Source organism: Pan paniscus, chromosome 4 (assembly GCF_029289425.2).
Source record: "Pan paniscus chromosome 4, NHGRI_mPanPan1-v2.0_pri, whole genome shotgun sequence".
In the NCBI taxonomy this organism is placed as follows: domain Eukaryota; kingdom Metazoa; phylum Chordata; class Mammalia; order Primates; family Hominidae; genus Pan; species Pan paniscus.
In genome coordinates, this window is record NC_073253.2 from 48,333,218 (window position 1) to 48,358,541 (window position 25,324).

The 25,324-nt window shown below is 36.0% G+C and overlaps 1 protein-coding gene across 3 annotated transcripts; it reads right to left on the minus strand.

The window, feature by feature from the left end:
• Nucleotides 1-1,335: 1,335 nt before the first annotated feature.
• Nucleotides 1,336-25,286, minus strand: PPWD1 (peptidylprolyl isomerase domain and WD repeat containing 1). 3 transcript variants are annotated; one of them, XM_003827432.5, is made up of 12 exons: nt 25,075-25,143; nt 24,742-24,778; nt 20,943-21,045; nt 18,826-18,926; nt 18,560-18,680; nt 16,269-16,716; nt 11,804-11,994; nt 9,276-9,465; nt 5,664-5,845; nt 3,787-3,868; nt 2,703-2,885; nt 1,336-1,632 (listed from the first exon to the last, which is right to left on the minus strand). In XM_003827432.5, exons 1-12 carry the CDS (start codon nt 25,141-25,143, stop codon nt 1,489-1,491), a joined length of 1,851 nt encoding a protein of 616 aa, XP_003827480.1. In that variant the 3' UTR covers nt 1,336-1,488. The 3 variants fall into 3 exon arrangements, with proteins under 3 accessions (XP_003827480.1, XP_003827479.1, XP_008951021.1); XM_003827431.5 differs by lacking the exon at nt 24,742-24,778 and having other exon boundaries at nt 25,075-25,286; XM_008952773.2 differs by lacking the exons at nt 24,742-24,778; nt 25,075-25,143 and having other exon boundaries at nt 18,560-18,582; nt 18,901-18,926; nt 20,943-20,994.
• Between the last annotated feature and the right edge of the window lie 38 nt (nt 25,287-25,324).

A 25,324-nucleotide genomic window follows, 5' to 3' on the forward strand; every position in this document is an offset into this window, starting at 1 on the left:
TACCAAAAATTTAGATTAAATTTTTAGGAATGAGTAAAGCTAGGTAGGTAAGACTAAACAACTAAAATTAGAAACAGTAAATTTCACATTGAAAAGTCATTTTCATGTCTAACTTTAAGTTCTACTTTTAAAAAGGAGCATACATTACAGGAGCACAATCTGGCATAATCTCCTATCTATCTCACAACTTTGTAGCACGAAATAAAGAATCCTGCTGATCAATAGAAGGAAAAGTTTAAGCCGATTTAAAACTTAAGAATATAAATTCCCTACACAGGTCTGTTGAGAATGTTCTTCCTGTAAGTTTCTGAAAGAGTCTTTCTTTCTGGAAACGAAGCAGTGAGTCTTAATAGTTATGAAGTTAGTTATAAGTGTAAGTGAAGAAGATCAATATAAGAATTTGTGCTCATATTGTTTTACTGTTCCAATTTCTACTAATCTCTCCATTGTTAGATACCAAAATTTTTATGTATACTTCTTAATGGTATATTTTCTAAAGATATACTATAACTTGAGGACAGAAAAAATTGTTTACCTGTGTTAGAAAAATAATCTGAAAGAGTAAATCAACCTGCATATAATAAACTAAGGACTCAGGTATTCACTTATTCTGAATCTTTCATTTGAAAGAATATTTCATAATTATTAAGGAATATAACACTTTGACCAAAGTAACTTCCTGTTTATTGAGGCTTTACTCACCACTACTTACTAAACAATTATCAAAAGACTAAAATATTTGGCATTGAAACCTTGTAAAACAAAGGAAATGACATATAATATCAGATCCTAGTATTTTTTTCTTATAGGAGGGATCTGCACTCCTCTAAACATAAGGGCGGAATATCTGGCATGTATTCAAAAAGTAAAGCACAGTTGTGTACCACTGTCATTATTTAATAGAGTTGTCATCGCACGGGATACCTTCTAAGACCTCCAGTGGATGCCTGAAACTTCAGATGATACTAAACCCCATATATATTGTTTTTTCATATATATATATCTCTATGATAAAGTTTAATTTATAAATTAGGCACAGTAAGAGATTAACAACAATAAAATAGAACAACTATAGCAGTATACTGTAATAAAAGTTAGTGAATGTGGTCTTGCTGTCTGAAAATATCTCACTGTATTGTACTCACCTATTTTTGGATCATGGTTGACAGTAGAAAGAAAACCATGGGAAAGGGGGTGGAGGAGAGTACTGTAATTATTTAATATTTAATTTGAGGCTGATTAGAAATTACCTATAATGAGTGCTGTTTGCCTGAGTTTAGTCCATTTCAATTTATCACCTCCCAGGATTAGAAATATTGCGAGAAAAGTCAAAGGTAATTTTTAAAAAATAGGCTTTAATAAAAAATACAAAAATACTGTATCTTTGAAACATGATCTGTATATTCAGCAAGTCCTAAGCTTCCTAATGTAAAATAATCTGTTTAATATTGTATTTTTATTTGCAAGTACATTAAAACAAATCTTATTTTACTTGACAGTAATATTTATGATGCTGACATCCTCATAGGGCTTATCTGTTTTGGGATTGACTTTGACGTTGGAGATCCTCTGTACAACTTCCATTCCTTTAGTCACTCGTCCAAATACTGTATGCTTATTATCAAGCCAAGGCTGTGTTGGAGGACAAATGGAAAATCTTGGTAAACCCCAATTTCTTTAAATTATATCCTCTGGTTGAGCAAATTAAAGAGAATTTAAGTTTATGCTCCCCTTTAGCATATATTTAAAAAGAAGTACAATAATTTCTCAGCAATAAAAATGTAGCAGCTTTTAAAATTTATTTCCAGTGTATTAAAAAAATAGAAGCATAGTATAATGTTTAATTAAATATCTGCATCTTTCAGACCAAAGGGAACTGGAAGATCTTCCCTAAAGGTAAGTTACTTCACATGGCTTACAGAATTGTGGCCAAGGCTTTAAAAGGTCTCTGGAGGACTCTTACCTGAACAGTTTATTCAGAGGCAGTTTGAAATAGTTTATGCAGCACATACTTTGGCATTAGACAGGTGGGAGTTCAAATGCTAGCTTGGCTACTTGACCTTTTGGCAAGTTAATCATGTCTCACTGTTTCTTCATCTATTATTGAAAACTGGGGATACTGATAGTAGAAGTACTGTGAATACTACATAAAACTATGTGCCTGGCAGAAGGTAGTTACATTTTTCCCTTCTTCATCACTTAGTGCTTAATTCCAAAACAAAAACTAGGTAATTTTTATAATTTTGTGTTATGGCATAGCAATAGAGCTAGGTTACCTTACACTGTATTTCATCAAATCTAATGTATTCTGATTTCAGAGATACTAAAATGTGGGGGAAATTGTCTCAAAATTGTGAATTCATATACTCTAATCTTTGTATTCTAAAGATGAGGAAATAGGCTCACAGAAGTGAAATAATTTATTTTAGGTTACATCATCAGTAGAGGCAGAGTTGAGATTGAAACTCAAGTATCTTGAATCGTAGTCCATTGTATTTCTTACTACAGTGGCAGTATTGTTTTACCAATTCTAAACTGATTAGTCACATAATTTTATATTCTCGATCATTTTCATATTTGTATTCTGGTAGATGATATAAATAATGCAGAAAATACAGAATAATGCAGCTCTTCTACTGAGTTCATTCTCTTACATCATAACCTATCAATCTGTAGTTTATAAACAATGATACTGTACTTACCGTTGGTACTACTGTTATGAAAAACTGGGATCCATTAGTATTTGATCCCGCGTTAGCCATGCTGAGTGTGTACGGCCTGTCATGTCGTAATGTTGAATGAAATTCATCTTCAAATTCTCCTCCCCATATGCTTTCTCCTCCCATACCAGTACCTGTTGGATCTCCGGTCTGAATCATAAAGCCCTTAACAGAAAGTACACAAAAACATTACACTGTCCTTTTCTATATATGTACGCTTTGAAGTTTTATTTCTGCCAAGAGTGCTTTGTATTCAGTGTAATATTAACTGTCACTATAAAGTGATTTGATTAAACCCTTACACTTAAATTTGGATGATGTATTTCCATTGCTCAACCACCACCTTGATTGAAACATAAATGCAAAGGTCGTCTTCTCATTTATAGACATGTTCTATCTTTCTCAATAACCTAAATAAAGCCAGTTAATACTATAAATTTTAGGATCTGTATGTTATGTTGTATATAATTGCCCTCCTCTTCTCCCTCTCCCTTTCCCCAAATACTCTGGATTTCCTGGAAAGCCTTTTCGCTAATTCCTTTAGGACCCTGAGATCTGACTTTTCATCCTGCCGTTTCTGACCTGCCAGAAACCAAGCACTGTATCAGTGCCCCATCCACTTTATGGAAAGCTGCTCAACAAAATCCAGGGGCTGAGTTCTCTCTCCTCCTCTGGTATATTACAGGTTCTCACAGATCAGATGGCACTGTGGCTCCTCTATGATTGAAAAATCATATCTTCTAGATCTAGACCCTATCTAGCCACGACAAAGAGGTTACCTAGGTTACTGATGTTATCTCAGCATGACCCTTTATTCATTATCTTACCCTTTACTTTAGCTGCTGACAAAATATTGCTTCAGTGTTTCTAATCATGCCACTATTCCTGTTGATTCTAGATGTTGATATTTATGACCATCCACTCCTCCTTTGGCTTCCATAGTGTATTTTTCCTGTTCCTTTCCACTAAACTGATAAGTGTGAGAGAAGAAGATTCCTTGCGCTTAAATCTCTTGCTATGTAATAATACAGTATTTCTTATATGACATGAAATTTATGTAACTTACCTTAATTATACGGTGAAATGTATGCCCATTATAATAACCATTTCTGCTGTGAACACAGAAGTTTTCCACTGTCTTAGGGCACCTATTAAGACATATGTTACAAATATGAAACCTATTCAGAGCATCTTAAAACAGTTTTCTTTGCAGTTCTGCTTCCTAATGATGTTTCCTTTCCATGTCTTCTGAATGTTTCAGAAGGACAGTTGTTTTTTTTTTTCATAATCTCTAATCTCAGGACAAGCACGGAGGGTCATGTAAGTAGTATATTCTTATTGTTTAACTTAGTTATCTTTAGAACATGACTGCTTAACTAATATTTGAGTTTGACAGTATTAAAATTTCAAGGTCATTTAGCAGTCAAAAAAAATACAGCCACAGCACCTTAAAAATATGTTTTTTTCTTAAGAGACAAGGTCTCACTATATTGCCTAGGCTGATCTTGACTTTCTGGACTCAAGACATCCTCCTGCCTCAGCCTCCTAAAGTGCTGAGATTACAGGCCTGAGCCACTGCACCTGGCCCAATATCTTTAGTTAGTTTACTCCATATAGTATTATAGGTCTGCATGTAGTAGTATAGGTTAAGTTCCTGGGAAAGGTCATTTTCTTACAAAAGCATTGTTATGCTACAGCGACATACTCTTGGCCAAAACCTTAATCATAGAAATGACATCTAAATTTATTCAACTTTAAATGACAATCACACTCACAGTATGAAGCTTTCTCAATAATATTAACTGAAAATTATGCAATTATTTCATACAGTTCATTACCATGTAATACTTCTAAGAGCTGGAAATGGACGAACCAAGAGAATCTTGTACCCAAGTACATCAGCAAACAAGGCCGAAGAGTACATGGGTTTTGAGCACTTAAAGTGAGACTGTCCAAGAGTCTAGAGCTGCCTAGTTATTTGTTGAGTACCAAGATATGGTATAAAACGTTCATATTCAAAATGTTAATAAATAAGAACTTTTAAGTAAAAGTGTTGTAAAAGATGTCATTTTTTGGGTCAAGAATGGCCAGAGATACTCTACTGTATTTGACATTGTATATTAATTTTACAGTCTTTTAAACTGTCCAGAAAACTGTTCACCTTTTTTTCAATTGAAGCCCTTACGGTTTTGTTGTAATTTGTTTTTGTAGAAACAGGGTCTCACTCTGTTGCCCAGGTTGGAGTGCAGTGGTTTGACCATAGCTAACTGCAGCCTCAAACTCCTGAGCTCAAGACATCTTTTGACCTCAGCCTCTAGCATAGCCAGGAATACAGGTGCGTGCCACCATGCCCAGCTAATAAAAAAAAATTTTTTTTTAAGAGATAGGATCTTGCCGTGTTGCTCGGGCTAGTCTCAAACTGCTGGCCTCCACTGATCTTCCTGTCTTAACCTCCTGAATAGCTGGGATTAAAAGTGCGTGCCACTGCACCCAGCTTGTAGTTCACTTTTAAAACACAGAGCTACTGAAACTATAAAGAGATAGTAGGTATCTAGCAACTGTTGGTAAGGAAACCTAATTATCTTTCTCTTAAGGATTTGCTTTGAGAGGAAAGCAAAGCAATCCACAAAACCTAGAGTTCAGATGTGCTGTTAACAGTAACAGTGATAGACATTTGTGTATCACTTTACAGTTTACACTCGGCACTTTCATAGCCAATACATTTTGTCCTCGTAATGAACCTATAAAGTATATATGCATAAAAATTTCCCATTTTCTACCGTAACACTTATCAGAAATCTCAGGAACAGATGTTTTTTATCAAACATTTCTTCAAAATTCCTTAAGTCAAAGTAACGGGAATTTTAAGTTGCATGGTTTCTTCAGATATACACATTTACATTCTTAATTACATAAGCCAATAAAAACAGTTGTTATACATACTCAACAGGAAAAAGTTTGGTGTGAATGTCTCCCATGCTGGTGTGGATAATGGCACTGTCCGAAACTCGTTTAGGTCCTTCAGCTTGAGTAGCTGCCATGACTTCTTCTTTAGAAGGTTTCTCATTAAAAACATCTCGATCAGAATCTGCACTTTTCGTATCTTCTGGTTCTCGTTTGGTAAACTCCAGGAGGAAAGTAAAAAGTGAGTCAACGAATTAAAGTTTTCATCTGGTAAAAATTTTATGAACAATAGAATTTCTAATGAAGTACTTAAGAAATGTAAGAATTCACATCAGAATCCTTATTTCAGGAATCACTTATCATACAGGATGTGTCAGGCAATTAAATTATTTTTACATTGTCTAATATGAAAAGGATCCACATAACATACTGAACACATTGATTTCAAATGGAATTTAATTTCTTTGGTTAGAAATTTTCTTGGGCAAACATTTAACAAGAATAATTGTTTCATTTGTGGTAGCTCTCGACTTATGCCTTCTAGTAAGGCCTAACATGCCACCTGTTTGTTGCTCAGTTCATTATTTAGATTGTTTGGATTTGAATTCCAGTTCTGTGACTTTGGGGATGTGAATTCATTTCTTCTCTTCCCTCACTCATATATGATGATAACAGTACCTACCTTGCAATGAAGGTAGTTGTGAAGATTAAACGAATAGATATTAAGTCCTTGGAGAACAGTGCCTAATACATAGAGGGTACTATATACATATTAACAGTTGTTATTACTACTATAAGCAGGACCCCATGCTAGGTAGAATAAGGATTCACAAAAATGAATCTGAAATGGATCCTTAATTTTTTTTCACAGTCCCAACTGACCTAGACTCTAAACCCTGAAGCATAGGAGAAAGAATGCAAATTTTCAGTGAAGTTGTAGAAATCTCAGATCCTCGGGGTCTAGGAAGAATTGAGAAAAACCTTTCAGTTGTTAAAACTCTGGACTTCTCAAGGCCTGTTTCTTTTACTTTAAGTAGAAATGCTCTCTCCTAAGCAACCTCTATCTGATGTAACTTAATTATGGGAACGTAAAGCTAGTGCCTCCATCCCTATCTTGCCTAATGTCATTCCTTGATCTGCCTGGATAGATTCCAAATAAACAACCAAGTTAGGATGCTATCACCTTAACATCCTATTCTCCAGTTTTCAAAGGAATGGCATGTCTGTTGTACTATCTGTTTATATGAATTTTTTAAAGTTACGACTTAGCTGATATATGGATTTGTAAAATCATACTTTTATTTCATGATGTTGGATCTGAAAAATTATCATGATTTAGCTCATATATGGATTTGTAAAATTATACTTTTATTTCTTGTTGGATCTGAAAAATGGGACACAAAATTCATATATATGCATACCATTTTAGTTTTGCTTAAGAATATGTACTAGTAAGACTCAAAGAAAATTCATAACAATGTTAGCTGTATAAAGCTACAGTGAATGACTTATTTTGTTTCTCTATTTTTTCAAACTTTATAATGAATATATATACTTTAATCAACACACAAGTAAACTTGGAAAAGAAAAAATATAAGTTTTTTGAATAAAGTGGATGGAAAATTAGTGTATGTGTTTTTAGTGTATATCAAGAAATATCCTTTTTTGCCTGTTTTTGTTTAGCAATAGGGTCTTGCTCTGTCACCCAGGCTGAAGTGCAGTGGTGTGATCATAGCTCACTGCAACCTTGAATTCCTTGGCTCAAGAGATCCTACCATATCAGCTTCCAGCATGGCTGAGACCACATGTGCACACCACCATGCCTGGTTAGCTTCTTAAATTTTTTGTAGAGATGAGGTCTTGCTATGTTGCCCAGGCAGGTCTTGGTCCTGGGCTCAAATGATCTTTCTGCTTGGGCCCCCGCAAAGTGCTGTTTTTACAGGGATAAGCCACCATTCCTGGCCAAGAATTATCTTTTATGGGTAATTTTTACTTCCTAACAAAGTTAAATTAAAGGTAAAACGATTAATTTTTTTCCTTCATATACTAATAAATTTTTAGTAACAATTTTGAAAGGTGTAAATGAAATTCTCATCTTAAAAGAATTTACCCATTTAGATGGAAGGTTGGTTGGGGTAGGGAAACTGCTATTTCATACATTTATCAAATGCTGTTAACCTTAATAGCATTACATCAGTTTACAATGTTTTGGAGGAATGAATGAATATACTGTAATGCTATAGTCATTTCCTAACTTTCTGGATTTAACAGTGAAGAAGACATAGTGCCTGTATTTATGGATTTTATCTTCAGAAGAAGAGCACAGCGTCAGAGGCCAAAAAAAATAAATTATTGATGTTCACACAAAAAGTGTGACACATCATATGACAGGGGAAGCATAAGAGAAACATAGCAGGCACATCTAACTCAGACTTGATGTTAAAAAGGGCTTCCAGGCTGGGTGCGGTGGCTCACGCCTGTAATTCCAGCACTTTGGGAGGCTGAGTCAGGTGGATTACCTGAGGTCAAGAGTTCGAGACCAGCCTGGCCAACATGGTGAAACCCTGTCACTACTAAAAATACAAAAATTAGCTGGGTATGGTGGCATGCACCTATAATCCCAGCTACCCAGGAGACTGAGGCAGGCGAATTGCTGGAACCCAGGAGGCAGAGGCTGCAGTGAGCTGAAGTCACGTCACTGCACTCTAGCCTGGGCAACAGAGCAAGACGCCATCTCCAAAAAACAGAGGGGCTTCCAAACTGAAACTTGAAGTATGAGTTAGGAGTTGGAGAGAGGTGTGTGGCTGGCAGAATGAATAGCCTGTGCAAAGGCCCAGAGTTTAAAAAGCACACTCAACTACATGTGAACTTTCAGTATGGTTCGTGTAGCAAATGAATGAAAAATGAAGAAAGATAAAGCTACAGAAGAGAGGAGGGCCAGCCAGCATAGATAGCTGGGGCACCATTAAAGGGTATTAGGCAGAAAATAAGAGTCACGTTTGGGTCTTAAAAAGTTCTCTGATTCCATTGTGAAGGATAGAATGCAAGGGCATAGGTCTCTATACTTTTGATTTTCCTGCTTGGATGAACAAATAAAATTGTGCTACTCCTTCATGGCACGGTAGTTTGATTTTAACTATCTCAGTCTTAGTTAACATGCAAAGTACTTTTAGTTCTCCAGAAGAGAAAAAAAAAATTCCACAGGAATATATAATTCCAAGGTAGCACCATTAAAATAAAAGTCAAAAGGTAAAAAAGGAAATGCATTTAGAGAAGGAAGCTGTGCTAATTTGGGGAAGATAAATTATATTCAAGAGTAAAGGCTGAAAAAATAAAAACACTTTTAAAATCCCACAGTGAAACTATTTTGGATGTAATTATGACTATAACCACTAACTTCCTACTATCTAAAACAACACAAATAGTTGTGGAAACGAGGTTGAAAAATTTCAAAACATGATGGAAAACAGTACAGAAATACTTAAAATCAACTTCTACTTTAAAATTCTACAATATTAATGTAAGATGGTATTCTGGTTGTTTAGGAAGTCTGCTATTAGTGCCAACATTCTCTTCAGTTGAAGGTACAAAGAAAAGTCAAACCAAACTGGAAGGAACATTACCATCTAATCTCCTAGTACTTACACATACCATATAAAATCTATTCTTTTTGAATGATGTACAGACTATTGTTGGGTCAGCTTGAATATTCTGAAGAACAGGATTTTCAGAAGCTTTCATTTCTATAGTAGTTGCAGCACGATGCTTTTTGGCTATCCCCTGGAACAAAGCCAATTGCATCACTCTAATATTTTCTTGTTTGCCTAAAATCCGCACACACCTAAAAATATAACAATGTTTTATACAACAGAATCACCGAAGTTAATTCCAATTATGACAACTTTACAGATAAAAGCTGGGAATCAACTATCTTATCTATGTACAAAATAACTAGTGAAAGATTTTTAAAAGTGTTTCTCTACCCCCCAAAAGGTATCAATTTAAACTGGTAGGCAGCTATAATTTTCAGGTTAAAAAACAGAAATGAGGCCAGGCACGGTGGCTCACACCTGCAATCCCAGCACTTTGGGAAGCCGAGGCAGGCAGATCACTTGAGGTCAGAAGTTCGAGACCAGCCTGGCCAACGTGGTGAAACCCCATCGCCATTAAAAATACAAGAAATTGGTCAAGCATGGTTGCAGGCACCTGTAATCCCAACTAGTAGGGAGGCTGAGACACAAGAATCACTTGAACTCAGGAGGCAGAGGTTGTGAGCCGAGATCGTGCCACTGCTCTCCAGCCTGGGTGACAGAACAAGACTCCATCTCAATAAAAAACAACAACAACAAAAAACCAATCAAGAGAATGAAAAGTCACAGACTAGGAGAACGGCTCATAAAGGACTGTTATCCAAAATATATAAAGGACTCTTTTTTAAAAAAAAAAGTATATATGTATACATATATATGTATATATATACACATATATATGTGTGTGTATTATATATGTGTATATATGTATATATATACACATATATAAAGAACTTTTAAAACACAACAATAAGAACACAACCCAATTAAAAAATGTCCCAAGGACCTTCACATATACTTCATCAAAGAGATATACAAATGGTAAATAGCATATGAAAAGATACTCCACCTCTTATGTTGCCAGGGAAATCCACACTAAAACAAGATACCATTACACATCTATTAAAATGGCCCAAATCTGGAACACTGACAATACCAAATGGTGGCACAGATGTGGAGTGACAGGAACACTCATTCATTGCTGGTGGGAATGCAAAAAGAGTATAGCCACTTCGAAAGGCAGTTTGGCTGTTTGTTACAAAACTAAACATTCTGTTACCATATGATCCAGCAATTGTGCTCCTTGGTATTTACCAAAAGGAGCTGAAATGACTACACAAACACCTGTACACAGATGTTTATAGCAGCTTTTATACATAACTGCCAAAACTTGGAAGCAACCAAGATGTCTTTCAGTACGTGAATGGATAAACTGTGGTACATCCAGACAATGGAGTAGTATTCAGTGCTAAAAAGAAATGAGCTATCAAGCTGTGGCAAGGCATGGAAGAAACTTAAATGCATATTACCGAAAGGAGCCAATCTGGACAGACTACATACTGTATGATTTTAGCTATATCACATTCTGGAAGAGGCAAAACTATGGAGATGGTGAAAAGATCAGTGGTTGAACAGTCAGAGCAGAGGATTTTGAAGGCAGTAAAACTACTCTATATGATAATATAATGGTGGATACATGCCATTATACATTTCTCCAAACCTATAGAATATACAACACCAAGGGTGAACCCTAATGTAAACTATGGACTCTGGGTGTCAATGTAGGTTCATCAATGGAACAAATGGACCACTCTGGTGGGGGATGTTGATAATGGGGAGGCTATGCATGTGTTGGGGCAGAGGGTATATGGAAAATCTCTGTATCTTCCTCTTAATTTTGCTGTGAACCTAAAACTGTTCAAAAAAGTAAGGTCTATTAAAAACAATCAATCATTTGTTTATACAGTTTTAACCTATTCTTATTAAAATTCCATGTCTGTTAACTGTTCTGCAAAACTTCAAAGATTTTGTATTGCCAAGAACTACAATATAAATATGTTTATACATGGAAATGTACAGGACATTTTTTTCTCCTTAAAATATTAAGTTCTGTTCATTTACATTCAGTGAGAGTATCTGATTGTAGCTATTTTGTACTAAGACCAAATGGACTGTTTTCACAAAAAAGGCTTACTGTGGTTTCATGCATTTTAACTTTTGATTTTATGTCTAGCAGGAAGTAATGCTGAATTCTGTGGTTAAAATCTTTGGCAACATTTAACATGAACCAGGCTAATTTAAATCAATAAGCAAAAGACAGACAAACTTGTTAAAAAAAACACACAACAACTTGAAACTATGCATATCTTCTTTCCATTTCTTTTACAAACATGAGTGGAAACTTTCTACATAAGATTATAAACAACCAAGAGACCACAGAAAAATCCAGTCAAAACATTTGGTTAAGTTTAGACATTTGGGGCCATTCCACTTTTCTTGGAACAAACAATACTCCCACTGTTCCCATGATGGAGGAAATGGTCCCCCACAAACACATTTTTAAAAAACATACCTCATATTAAAGCTTACCGGTTTGTCTCTACATTTATAACTTTAATGCCCAGCATTGTTCCATACAGCACGAAGTGTCCAGTTTCATCAAAAACTATATTAATTAATCTTACAGCATCAACCTTCTCCAACTCACGTTCTACAGCCATTCGTCGGCCAAATTCCATGTCTGGTAACTGTTGCCTCATCTGTTGCAGTTCAGTAAACATCTAGGAAATAAACCATTTAGTAACAAAAACTCTATATACATATACCTATATCTGTATCAACCCATCTATCTATATATGCAATGAGAATTTAAATAGAAGCAGAATACATACTAAGAGCCACTAACTGTTTGTACTTCTTAAGAGGGATTCTAAACAATATGAAATAGACATTAGTAAGTCCAATCACTAAAAAATATTATTTCAGGCTGGGCATGGTGGCTTATGCCTCTAATCCCAGCATTTTGGGAGGCCAAGGCAGGTGGATCACCTGACATCAGTTCAACAACAGCCTGGCCAACATGGTGAAACCCCGTCTCCACTAAAAACATAAAAACTTAGCCGGGCATGGTGATGTGTGCCTGTAATCCCAGCTACTCGGGAGGCTGGGGCAAGAGAATCGCTTGAACCTAGGAGGCAGACGCTGCAGTGAGCCGAAATTGCGCCACTGCACTCTGGCCTGGGGGACAGAGTGAGACTCCGTCTCAAAAAAAAAAAAAAAAAAAAAATTGTATTTCAAAATGGTAACTGGTTCTTCTAATTTAAAACAAAACCCGGTTGGTTAATAGAACTACTGCTTTCTCTACAGAATACATCTGCTGCCTTTTAAAAGTCACAGAGTAGCACTTTCCAATGAAATATAACACAAGCCACATAGGTAATTTTAAAGTGTCTAGTAGTTACATTAAACAAAGTATAAAGAAAACAGGTGAATTTCATTTTAATGTTTGATTAAACTCAAAATATCCAGAATATCATCTCAACATTAACAATATAAAAAATTGAGATAACTTACATTCTTTTAAAAAAAATTAAGTCTTTGAAATCTTGTATTTTACACTTTCAGCATATCTCAGTTTGGACTAGCCATCTATCAAATGCTCAGTAGACACGTGGCTAGTGACTATTTATACTGGATAATGCAGCTATAGACTCTGAGGTCCTTGAGCAAGGTTACGTGCCTGACATAACAAGCACTCAATTTTTGCTGAATGAATTCATCTCACTAATTTATAACAAATTCATAATATTTCAGAAAATGTCTCAAGTTATTCTGACACAGGGCAGTGAGATTACCATTAGGTACATGTGATTTAGTAGACATGACTATTTCTATGAGTGTCCTTTATAGTTTGGAAATTTGGTTTACTTTTCTTTTGATGTTACACACATTTCAAGTTAGGCATCACATCTCAATAACTGTATTAACATATTATGAACCTTCCAAAAGATAGTAACGATCTTTACATTGTTTTCTACACAATCAGGGCATCAAACAGTAGCATTCAAAAATAGCTCTCCATTGCAGATGAAAATAAGCCAGACTTCTGTCCCATCTAATTCTATCCTTATTTCATGCTTATATTAACCATAATCTTGTGTTTTCTAGATAAGGTTAGAACTATATACAAAACTCAAAAAATCAAAATGAGGTATGTGTGTTAGGGTATAAGCACAAGGTCAAGGTCTTACAGAACAGTTAAAAAGCCTAGTTGTTAGGTTTTCTTGTCTCTAGTCTCAAAGACAGAGAGACTGATACATATTACGCTGCTTATTCATGTGCCAGGAATAGCCTAGGATGCTGGACTACACATTTTGCAGGGAAGGGCTAATGATCATTTCTGCTGGAGAGAAGACTCAGTTTTTAAGGCATAAGGTCTGTAGGTGGTCATCTGTCCCTATATAAGTATTCCATAAATGTTATCCAACCTGGTAAGTACCTGATCAGAATCTTTTTCAGAGTGCTCTAGACTTCATAGCAGGGCTTCTGTGATATTCAACTGCACAGCCATATATAGTGACCTTGGTTAATAAATACTAAAAGATAATTTACACCATCCCATTCAATTTCTTTTCTGTTAAACTAGGATTCCGATTGGTTAGAAACTACCCTCCTCCACTACCACCTCCTTGAGATTCCAGTCATTTACTAGTCACTAGCACTGTAAGTAATTTAACTGATGGTTGGCTTTTTTGGCAAACTCTCATTCTGAATCTCCACTTCTGTCTTAAGTTCTACTACTGACTTCTTGTCACCTCAGGCTAATCATTTAAGCAAATGTTGAAGACAACAATGAGCAAATAGAGTGGATTGAGCAGCTCAGAGTATGTGTGTTAAGAGATTTGTGTCCAGAGACTAGATTCTGAATATTTTTTTCCCTAAGGGATCTTGGAAGAGCTGCAAGTTAATAGACTTTTAAAATTATATTTAAATTGCAAGTCATATTTAGTTATCTGCCACCATTAAAGAAAGTATTACCGATAAATGTTTCTCCTTAAAAGCAGAGTGGAAAGCTATCTTCTTCCAACAAGAAAATTTGTCATAAGGATATTTGGCTGGCAAACAGATCTTCACATTTGTCTGGAAATATATTACTTCAGACAGACAGACAACCAACTCATTTATTACCACGTGCCACCAAATCAAGAGCGCCACTAGAAAGAGTTGACAGAATTTATGACGAGCTTACAGCAGGGAATCCAATGCAAATTGGTCACTGCCAAGGACAAAAGAACTGACACTGTCATACAATAAACTTTGCTACAAAGGTTCAATCCAGACTCAGAGGATTCAGAGAACCACTTGATGGCAATAGTTGCAATCACAGAAACCGCTTAACTGCATGGATTAAAAACTCTTATTCCACGACTACATGCTGTAACAAATTCTTGTTAGCGGTCTAACAAGTGATGGCTAGAGTCACTCTTTCAAAATATTTGAGTAACTCTTGTGTGAGGTACTGTTCTCACTGCTGGAGATAGAATCATGAGTTAAAACAGATCACATAGGGCTTAGTCTACTGGAGGTGATACACATTAATCAAATAATATGACCATATCAAATACTCTAAAAGAAACAGTGATCTACAGTCACATTAAAAAAAACTCTGCTGGCTTGGCACGGTGCCTCACACCTGTAATCCCAGCACTTTGGGACGCCAAGGCAGGCAGATCACTTGAGGCCAGGAGTTCAAGACCAGCCTGGCTAACACAGTGAAACCCATCTGTACTAAAAAAAAAAAAAAAAAAAAAAAAAACCATCTCTACTAAAAAGAAAACCCATCTCTACTAAAAAAAAATATATATATATATATATATATTAGCTAAGTGTGGTGGCACACGCCTATAGTCCCAGCTACTTGGGAAGCTGAGACAGGAGAATCGCTTGAACCCAGGGGGCGGAGGTTGCAGTGAGCTGGATCATGCCACTGCACTCAAGTGCAACTCTGTCTCAGAAAATAAATTAATTAAATAAATAAAAAATAAAAAATAAAAAAACTGTGCAAGACAGGATGACTAGTGAAAGCCTTCCAGGGGAAGTGACTCTTCATTTGAAATTTGAAGTACCAGTTCAATAGGTAATGGAGGAATATGAGGAGGGAGGGAGGGCCTCACTCCAGGTGGAGGAAACAACTTATAAAAAGGTCCTGTGGTGGGAGGCAGGTTCAAGAAATAAAAAGAAGACCCAAATGGCAGAATAAAAGGCAGGGAGAAAGGTGACTTATGGTATCACAACATGGTAAGCCATGACTCTGGTCTTGATCCCAAGAACAGAAGGAATTAACTGAAAAGTTCTAGGCAAAGGAATGACATGACCAGATATATGCTTGTAAAAGATGGCCCTGGGTGCAGAGTGGATATTAGGAAGAAGCCAGAATAAATACAGGTAGTAGGCCATGTAATAGGTCAGGCAAAAGAGCATGAACTATGGTTAGTGACAGCTGTGCTGAACAGAAATTGGTGAATTTAAAGTATATTTGGAAAGCAAAATTGGCAGGACTCCAGTGAATTACATAGAAGCGTAAAAGAGTTAAGGATAACTCTTAGATTTCTGGTTTGAGCAACTAGATGGATACTGGCACCATTTATGAAGACAGGACAAGAGATAGCACCAGGTTTGCTTGTAATAGAAGGTTAGAGAAGTAAATTTAGAAGTAGTCATAGGGACAGGAGTGAATAAAGAGTGAGAAGATAAGGGGTCCTAGAATGAGTTTTGAGGATCTTAACAGCTTGCAAACAAAACAAAATTGTAAAAAACAAAATAACCACAAAAATAAGACAATAATTGACTTGAAAAACGCACATCATAAACCCCTAGAGAAGAGACCTTCAAAGAGCAACACTACAAGACAGAAACAGTTGAATATCTCTAATGTGCTAAGAAAAAAATAATTCTATCTAAATGTCTATGTGTAGAAAAAAGATCTTTCAAGAAAAGGCATAAAATAAAGCATTTTTAGAAAAGTAAAGTACGGTTAAATTTAAATTACACTTACGCTTAGTGATTCATCAAAGACTCTCATGAGTTTTCCAGTTAAAAATCTGAAAATTCTAACTTTTCTATCAGAACCAATAGTAGCTATTTTCTTCCCATCTGGTGAAAAACATATGCTGGTTGGATAAGCCTTACACTTGGCAAATTCATATAAATCAGTGTCAGTTTTATATTCCCAGTTCACATTTTTGGGGAATTTATATTCATGAGGAGGCCCAGTCCAGTATTCAATCATCCCAGATTTGTCAGAAGACACTACTGCTTTGTAAACTGGGTTTAGCCGTATCTGAGTAAGAGGTGATGTATGGAGTTTGTCAAAAATATGAAGTGGCTGGTTATCTCCTCGGCCATCATAAATGAAAATTTTTCCTGTACTCTTTTCGGAAGCAGCAACTGAAGAAATTGCATCCCCTGGGCAATAGATCCACTCACACTGTCCAGGAAAATAGCTAAAATCGTAAAGAATTGAGAGGGAAAAAAAAAGGTCAGCACAACAAGCAAGCATCCCTCCCTATCCCACTACCAAAAATGTCTTGGCTGGTGATTTAGACAGTTTTGGATTCCTTGCTCAAAAGTAGCAGAGACACAGAATGGGGAGGAACAGCTAAGAATAGTTACTTATTTTTTCTCTTTCTGACCTCATCAGTATAATGATAGTTCTAAGGATCTGTCAAAACATAAGAAGAGAACTGCATATAGCAGCACACTTATTTCTCTTGGGCAGATAAGGAAACCTAATCAGATCTGGACCTTAAGATCTTCTGGGACATTGCTTTTTGGATCTCTGTACAACAGTCTATGTATAACTTACTTTAAAATAGATTAGCATGTAATAGTGTATTTTATAAATCCTTTCTTGAAATATTTAAATCAAATATTTTATTGTGACAATACTTCAAAGAAAAACACTGTCCTAAAACACTCTCATTACTAACTAAATCTTGATATTAAAGCTCAAAGCTTTAAACATTCTACCTGATGAACAAGGCATAACAGAATCCAGACTGATCTAATCAATTGTACTAAAACACTCAAAAATGAATGTTGTTTCCCTTCAAAGTAGAGATTCGGAGAAGTGACACTATTATTCTAACCACGGTGCTGATGTTCAAAACCTTCCAGACCTCTTCTTCAAGAATTTCTATCAAAGTCTGAAATATACTCTTCCAGGTATTCTCAAAGGGCAAACGTTCAATATCTGTGAATGGAAAGCTTTGAGGAAACAAACCTGGGGAGTAGGACAGGTGATCAAGACAGGTATGTTTGTGCCATTCTAACCATAAATAATGAGATTTATTTCCTTTAGTGGCTCATAAAGTCATAAACTGATTTTGAAGGAAATTCTAAGATGTGAAATTATTTGAATTGTGGGCATAATTCAGCCCACAGTTGGAATTCCATCAGTTGGAATTTCTAGAGACACGGTCTTCAGGAGGTAATTAAGGTTAATGAGCTCATAAGAGTCAGGTTGGGGTCCTAATCTGATGGGCTTGTAGCCTTATAAGAAGAAAAAAAGATCTCCCTTTCCTTCTTCCCTCTCCCTTCCTTCTTCCTCCAACCATGGGAGAACATAGGGAGAAGTAAGAAAGACAGCCCTCATCAGAAATCAAACTCTGATGGAACCTTGATCTTGGACTTTCCAGCCTCCAGAACTGTGAGAAAATAGATTTCTGTATTTAAGTCACCTAGTCTATGGTTTTTTTGTTATGGCATCCAAGCGGACTAAGGCGAGTCCCAAAACTTTCTGACACTGTTATGACTTTCAAGCTGACATTCATTTAGATGTGTATAAATTCAATATGTTATCTTAAAAAAGACATGCTTAAAACAAAGTATCAGTCTTAATACTGTACAATCTAACCATAGTTTTAGTATCAATATATTCCAAAGTTTAAAGTCACCAATAAATAGCTTTAATTCCAAAAATGTGAATAAATCTTATAGGAACTCAATTCTATATTACTGAAATAAGTAAAGCAAGGAAGTTAACTGTAACTACCAGTAATTAGATATGACAGAGCTCCAGTAATATTACTAAGTAATGTCAATTTGGATATAAGGAATCCTTGTTATGATGCTGTTTAGAAATTTCTGTGATTGATAACAAATCATAGCAGATGCTTCCAAACATTATAAGGCTTCACTGTATCTAATTTTCCAAGCAAAACCCAACAGTACATTTTATTTAAAGATATGGTAATATACTATTTAGAAATAACCTATTAAATGGTAAAGTCTGATTTACAAATTACTTCAATAAGTTAAAATATATATACTTTTAAAAAGACTCACCCAAGTTTCAGCATGTTGATCATGTCAAAGTTCACTACATCAAACACCTTCATTGCTTTATCATCACCCACAGAGCAGAACAATGCTCCCTCAGAGCTAACTGCAATACTCTCAATAACTCCTATTTCAATAAATGAAATTAAAACATTCTAGTAAATACCAGTAAAATAAGTGTGCATGATTCAAAGAAAAAAAATTTAAAAAATTTAAACTTTAATTAGTATAGTTTAGGAAAGAGCTACAAGAAAATGAGGTGCAATTCTTACCCAGGTGACTACGAAAATGTTTAACAAATTCAATTCCCTCTTCTATTTTTTTCCAGAACTTGACATGTCCATCATGACTGGCAGTAATAATAAAATCTGTTCTGCATATATGAAATGTTAAAAGTTAATTTCTAAGACAGATCTATGAATCACTCAGTATTCCCAAAGCAATCATTCACTAAGAATCTGACTTGTGCATAATAGGTTTTTTTTTAAAAAAAACCCTTCTTTAAGCAGACCACTATATTACAGAACACTGCACATTTTGAAACTCCTTTCTGGATGTCAAAACAGTTACAGCTGTACTAATTTTAACCTCAAGAGCTAGGATCAGAATTGAACTAGAATTTGACATTAAAATAAAAATCTCACTAGGAATCACTACACTTTGGATTCCTTATTGCTAAAATTACCCTACAGACAGTCTTTTCACAAGAAAATAAACTATTTGTCAGTAGCTGATAAGTAAATCTAAACATACTACTTTCATATGCAACAAAATTCAACAAAAGTTTTTTTTATATCCTATACAAGGTATTTTGGTTACTTAAGTATCAAAAAGATTTTGTACAGAAGAATCTTTCCTATTAGGTATGTAAAAATAGAAATCATTTATGGAAACCCAGTATATGTCAGGTACTTTGTACATATTACCTTAGTTAATTTTACAGCAACTCTACATATTTTTATCATCATTTTATAAGTGGGAAATAGTTTTAAAATGTTAAATGTACTTGCCTCAGGTCCATATAGCTAGAGTGGCTTTCAATCTACCACACCACAAAACCTATATTCTCTGTATTACCTTCCATTGTCTTGGGTTAAAAAAACAAAACAAAAATATTTGAGAAGAGAGTGACAGCAATGCTAATATGTATATATATACTGTTTTACCACACTGTGAACTTGAGACTAGAAAAGGTGCTAACATTTGGTCAGAATTATCCTATTTTACATGAAATATAAATATTTTATTTAGATTTATATATGAAATTAAATTTGTCTTCAAGACATCAAGAATAGACTGATCTAAAAAAGCGTAAAGTAATCCACCTACTTCCCATACTCACTGCTAGTATCATCCAAGCCACCATATCTCATCCAGATTTCTATACCAGCTTCCTAACTTATCTCCCTGTATCCATTCTTGCCCTGTTTGAATCCATTCATCTCACCACAGCCAGGGTGGTCCTTTAATAAAAATAAATCTGATGATGTTACTCTCCTGCTCACAGGTTCAAAACCCGTACAAGAAATAAAAAGTCTTCTAGGATTTAGCCCTTGCCTTTTAAATAGTAGCCTAATATGCTATCTAACCTCTCTAAACTTCAGTTTCGTCATCTCTAAAATGAAGAGCATGTACTAACTCACAAGAGTATCCTTATGATAAATAAGAAAATTTATGAAAAAGCCTTAACTTGATAGATAAAAAAAGAAAAAGCCTTAGCATAGTACCTGGGACATACTATAAGCTCAACAAACAGTAGAATATTACTACAGTTTGAGTATCCCTTATCCAAAATGTATCGGACCAGAAGTGTTTTGGAGTTTCAATTTCTCAGATTTTAGAATATTTACATTATACTTGCTGGTTGAACATCCCTAACCAGAAAATCTCAAATGCTCCAAAGAGCATTTTTTGAGCATCATGTCAGCACTCAAAAACTATTGGATTTTGGAGCATTTTATATTTGGGGTGCTCAATTTGTACTATTATTATCCTTCTCCATGAACCTACTCATCTGTTTTGAAGGTCCTTTGCTATTCCTAGGGTATGTTAGCCCACATTTTCTCCACTAGTGCCAAAGAGGCCAGGTACCAGTTACTCATATCTTAACTAATGTACCCTCTTCTTCAGGGAAGCTCAGACACTACCTGGTTCATTCCCCTCTTGGCATTTATCTCCAAAGACATACATATAAACTCAGGGGTTCTATCTTAGAGAATGCATTATTTGTACGATATAGGAAAGAACATGTAGGCCTTTATTTCAGAACTTAAGAAATTAAAAATCTATAAAATCTTAAAATTATCTCTATAAATCTACCTCAAAATTGAAGCTTTTTTTTTTTTTTAAATAAACTCAGAACAAAGTAAAAAAGATGTGATAGACTTACTTGGTGCATACCACATGGGTGATAACATCTCTATGCATGTAACTGCGCTCATACATGGATGCACTGGGGAGATTATCAAGATAGACTCTTTCAAACTCTAAGACTGAAGAAAAAAAAGTAAAGTATAAGATCTATTTTTAACAAATAAACCAAATACTATTTTGTATTTTCTTTATTTAAAATTGTCTACACTCTACTTGGTATTTTCTCCTGGATTTTAGTTTTTCTCAATTCACAATTAAAAAATCCAGTATGTTATCTCAGTTTTAACGTCTATTATTTCAGAGCACTGAATAGCGTCATTATTTAGTCAGTTACAACAGGTTCCCAGGTACTATATACATGCTAACTGTCCCCAGGACTTAAGAAATGAGTGCTTCTGGCTTAATGTGAATGTTCTATTAAAAAAAAAGAAAAGAAAAAAGAAAGAAAAAGAAAAAAAATTAAAAAGTTTCATGAAAATATCACAACCATCTTCCTAACATTGTAGACATAATTTAGTGCTAACTTAAATGAGTCCAGTGGCCATCTGTAAGATGTCTCAGTTAATATTTAAAGCACTGATTCTCTTTCAAGTTATTGACACTGTGTTTGAAACATTTAAACATGGTAAAATTCTTAGATTTTTACGCCTGAGAACATCCTAGGGAGTATCCAGTTGAATGTATCTCAAATTTTTTCCAACGGCAAAACCTGGAAAAAATCCACCTGAAAGAGTAGTAATCTGAGGAATGTCAGGAAATACTGATTTATTATATGAGGTATGAACAATTTTACTAGCAAAAAAATAAAAAATAAAGAAAGGGATGGAGGGAATGAGGGAGGGAAGTAAGGAAGGAAAGAAGAAGGGAGGGAAAGAAAGACAAAGGGAGGGAGGGAGAGAAGAAGGAAGGGAAGGAAGGGAAAGAAGGGAAGGAAGGAGGGAACGAGGGGAGGGGAGAATTATATGTATCCCAAATAAAATAACTGAACGATGGCCAAACGTGCCTTAAAAAAGTTGCTAAATTAAACATGACGAGCTGTTTCAGGCTTGTGTCTGATAAACTACTTTTCCCTTCATTTTTAGGAACAGAACCCCCATTTATATATGGGCATATTGATGTCCAGATATAACATGACCTTTCTCACTTTCCCCTGGAGTGAGGTTTAACCATATGCTAATGAGTAAAAGTGGAAATGTTTTGTCACAGGAAGTCTTGAAAAAGTGTGCCCTTCTTCCTTTCCTCAATCCTATAGCTTGGAACTGGGATATGACTGCTGTAATCTTAATAATCATTCAGAGAAATGAAGATGAGGGCTGTACCTTAGTTATGTTAGGGCAGAAAGCTGGAGAGAGCCTAGGAACTTCTGGAGCCTCCACACCAATCCTGGACTGCCTGCCTGTCTTGGTACTTCTACACATAAAAGTACAGCTCTATCTCTTCAACATCGTTATTTTGGGTTTTTCTGTAGTATGTAGATAAACTTAATCCTATCTGATCCAGATTCCTTTTTCTGTGTGATAGTTCACTTGTGGACAAATACTTATTAAGAACAAAATACGTTCTAGGTCACATGGGCATAAAGAAGAGTAAAACACAGTTCCTGTCCTGAAGAGATATAGTGCTATATAATCATGTCTTTCTGAAAATATATACAACAGTCTAATGTCCAAAGAACATGTTAAAGGGGGTGACTCCATTTCTAGAAAGCTGAAATTGTTAAATACTTGTCCATTTAGACAAAATTTTAAATATTTTTGTAACATTCCATGTATGTTTTTTAGTTTCAATTTTTTTCTTCAAACTGAATAAACTATTGGCTTTTTTTTTTTTTTTTTTTGAGACGGAGTCTTGCTCTGTTGCCCATGCTGAAGTACAGTGGCACAATCTCAGCTCACTGCAACCTCTGCCTCCTGGGTTCAAGTGATTCTCCTGCCTCAGCCTCCTGAATAGCTGAGATTATAGGTGTGCGCCACCACGCCCGGCTAATTTTTTTGTATTTTTAGTAGAGACTGGCGGGGTTTCACCATGTTAGTCAGGCTGGTCTAGAACTCCTGACCTGATGATCTGCCCGCCTCAGCCTCCCAAAGTGCCAGGATTACAGGCATCAGCCACCACACCCGGCCAACTATTGGCTGTCTTAAAACAATAAATAACTGATTAAGAGGAAAGATTTTCACACCTACTAATTTATATCTGTCTCCATTATATTAAGTTTATAAGACACTTGTCCGGTAACACTAATATCAGCATTTCGATATTTCTGGATTTTTACATTTCTCCTTACTCGTTTAATTAAAAAAGAACTTGCAAAAATATTCATATGCAACAAAATAGCTAAAGACCAGCATAAAAGCTTTAATACGCAGTCATTAAATACTTAGGCAAAGCACTGTACACCAAGCAATGAAACAAAAAAGGCGTGATTCTGGTTCTTACTTGTTTACAGTCTTAGCAGTGAAGAGAAACATTCATCAATCACATGAATAAATATATAATTAGAAACTGCGGCAAGTGCCATAAATAAAATGGTTACTATGGAAACATTTAATAAGAGGACCAGGAAGTAAAAATGATAATGCACTGTAAGGGTGTCAATATACAACGTTCAAAAAAACAGCTTCTTCAAAATTTGGATACATAAAATTTGAAGGCTACCTGTAAATTCAGTATTGATAGATAACTACCTCAGAGTTATGATCAAAGTGCTTCAGAAATCCAGTCCAGACTGGAGAAGTCACAGGCTTCCCAGAGAAGATGATAGCTAAGTGCTAAAGGTTGACCAAAAGTCAGTTCAGTGGAAGAGTTGAGGGAAATTATTCCCGGTAGAAACACCATATCTGGGTAGGAATCCAGAGGGAAAAAAAGTACAAGACCGATTCTCGAGTGATTTTAGAATGGTGGAGTACAAAGTAAGGGGTTGGGAGAGCAAGATAATGGAAGATGCACTAAGAAGGTAAGGAGAGATCACATCATAAAGGGCTTTATATGCCATGTGAGGGAGTTTGGGCTTTAATGAAAATAATGAGCTGGGCGCCGTGGCTCATGCCTGTAATCCCAGCACTTTGAGAGGCCGAGGCAGGCAGATTACGAGGTCAAGAAATCAAGACCATCCTGGCCAACATGGTGAAACCCCGTCCCTACTAAAAATACAAAAATTAGCTGGGCGTGCGGGCGTGCGCCTGTAGCCCCAGCTACTCGGGAGGCTGAGGCAGAAGAATCGCTTGAACCCCGGAGACGGAGGTTGCGGTGAGCCGAGATAGCGCCACTGCATGCGCTCCAGCCTGGGCGACAGAGCGAGACTCCGTCTCAAAAAAAAAAAAAAAAAAAAAAGAGAGAGAGAGAGAAAATAATGACAAATCATTGAAGTTTTTTAAGGGAAAGTGCTAAAGTACGATTTGAGCTTAGACCACATTTAAAATGTCTTAAATACTTAAGGAAAACATTTCACAGAAAAACAAGATAACAAAACAACAAAGACAAGAAAACTTAATCTACCCCTTTTCCCACCCCTTTTATTTGATAATAATTTGTGATTATTCCTCGTTAGTGACAAAATGCCTCAGCCCATCGTATCAAGAGCGTGATTTCAAAACCACAGACTTCGGGTTTTGGATGAAAACAAATCTGTGATCTAGGAAGCTTACGTCACTTTCCCTAGAGGCGAAAATTTATTAGTGGAAGTGTCAGAGTTGAAATTATCTTTACCTACCATGATTCGAAATAAGCACCGCCTTCCTCTCGCGCCCCAACACATTAATACATTAACACCACTCCTGAACTAAAGCCTTAAAGAGAACTGGTACCCTTTTGCATACCTAAATAAGAGTTCGAAATTCCAACTTCATGTGGCTGCTGTGGGGAGTAAATGAGAGGAGCCAAACACATAAGAATAGGAAAATGTTAGTTTTAGCATCTGTCATAACAAATCAATGATCAAAAGTGTTAGATATTATCAAAAAGACGTTGTACTACGCTTAAATCACTATTTCGTTAAGACACGCAAGTATGGAGTAGCCAGAAGTGAGAGGACGGCCCTCTGTTCTGAGGGCACAAAACTCCACACATCATCCCTCTTCGGATCTGGCTTGAACCCTCCTACTCAGCGGACGCAGCACTCCAATTCGTCCCGGTACTATGTCTGCAGCTACCTTTCCTCTTCTTGGCCAGTGTTGCCTCCACAGGTAAAGGTCCAACCCAGCGCTCTTCGTTCTCCTCATCGTTCTCCTGGGACACCGCCACTGCTACTGCCAGCTCTCTTTCGCTGAGTTCTGTCTTTTCCGGTTCCTCCGGGTCCCGGCGCCTTCTACGTCTCTGCTGAAAATCGCTACCACTTTCCGCCGCCATGTTGTTCGCATCGTCAGAAAAGGCGCGACACAAAACTCAGCTACCAATCCCAAA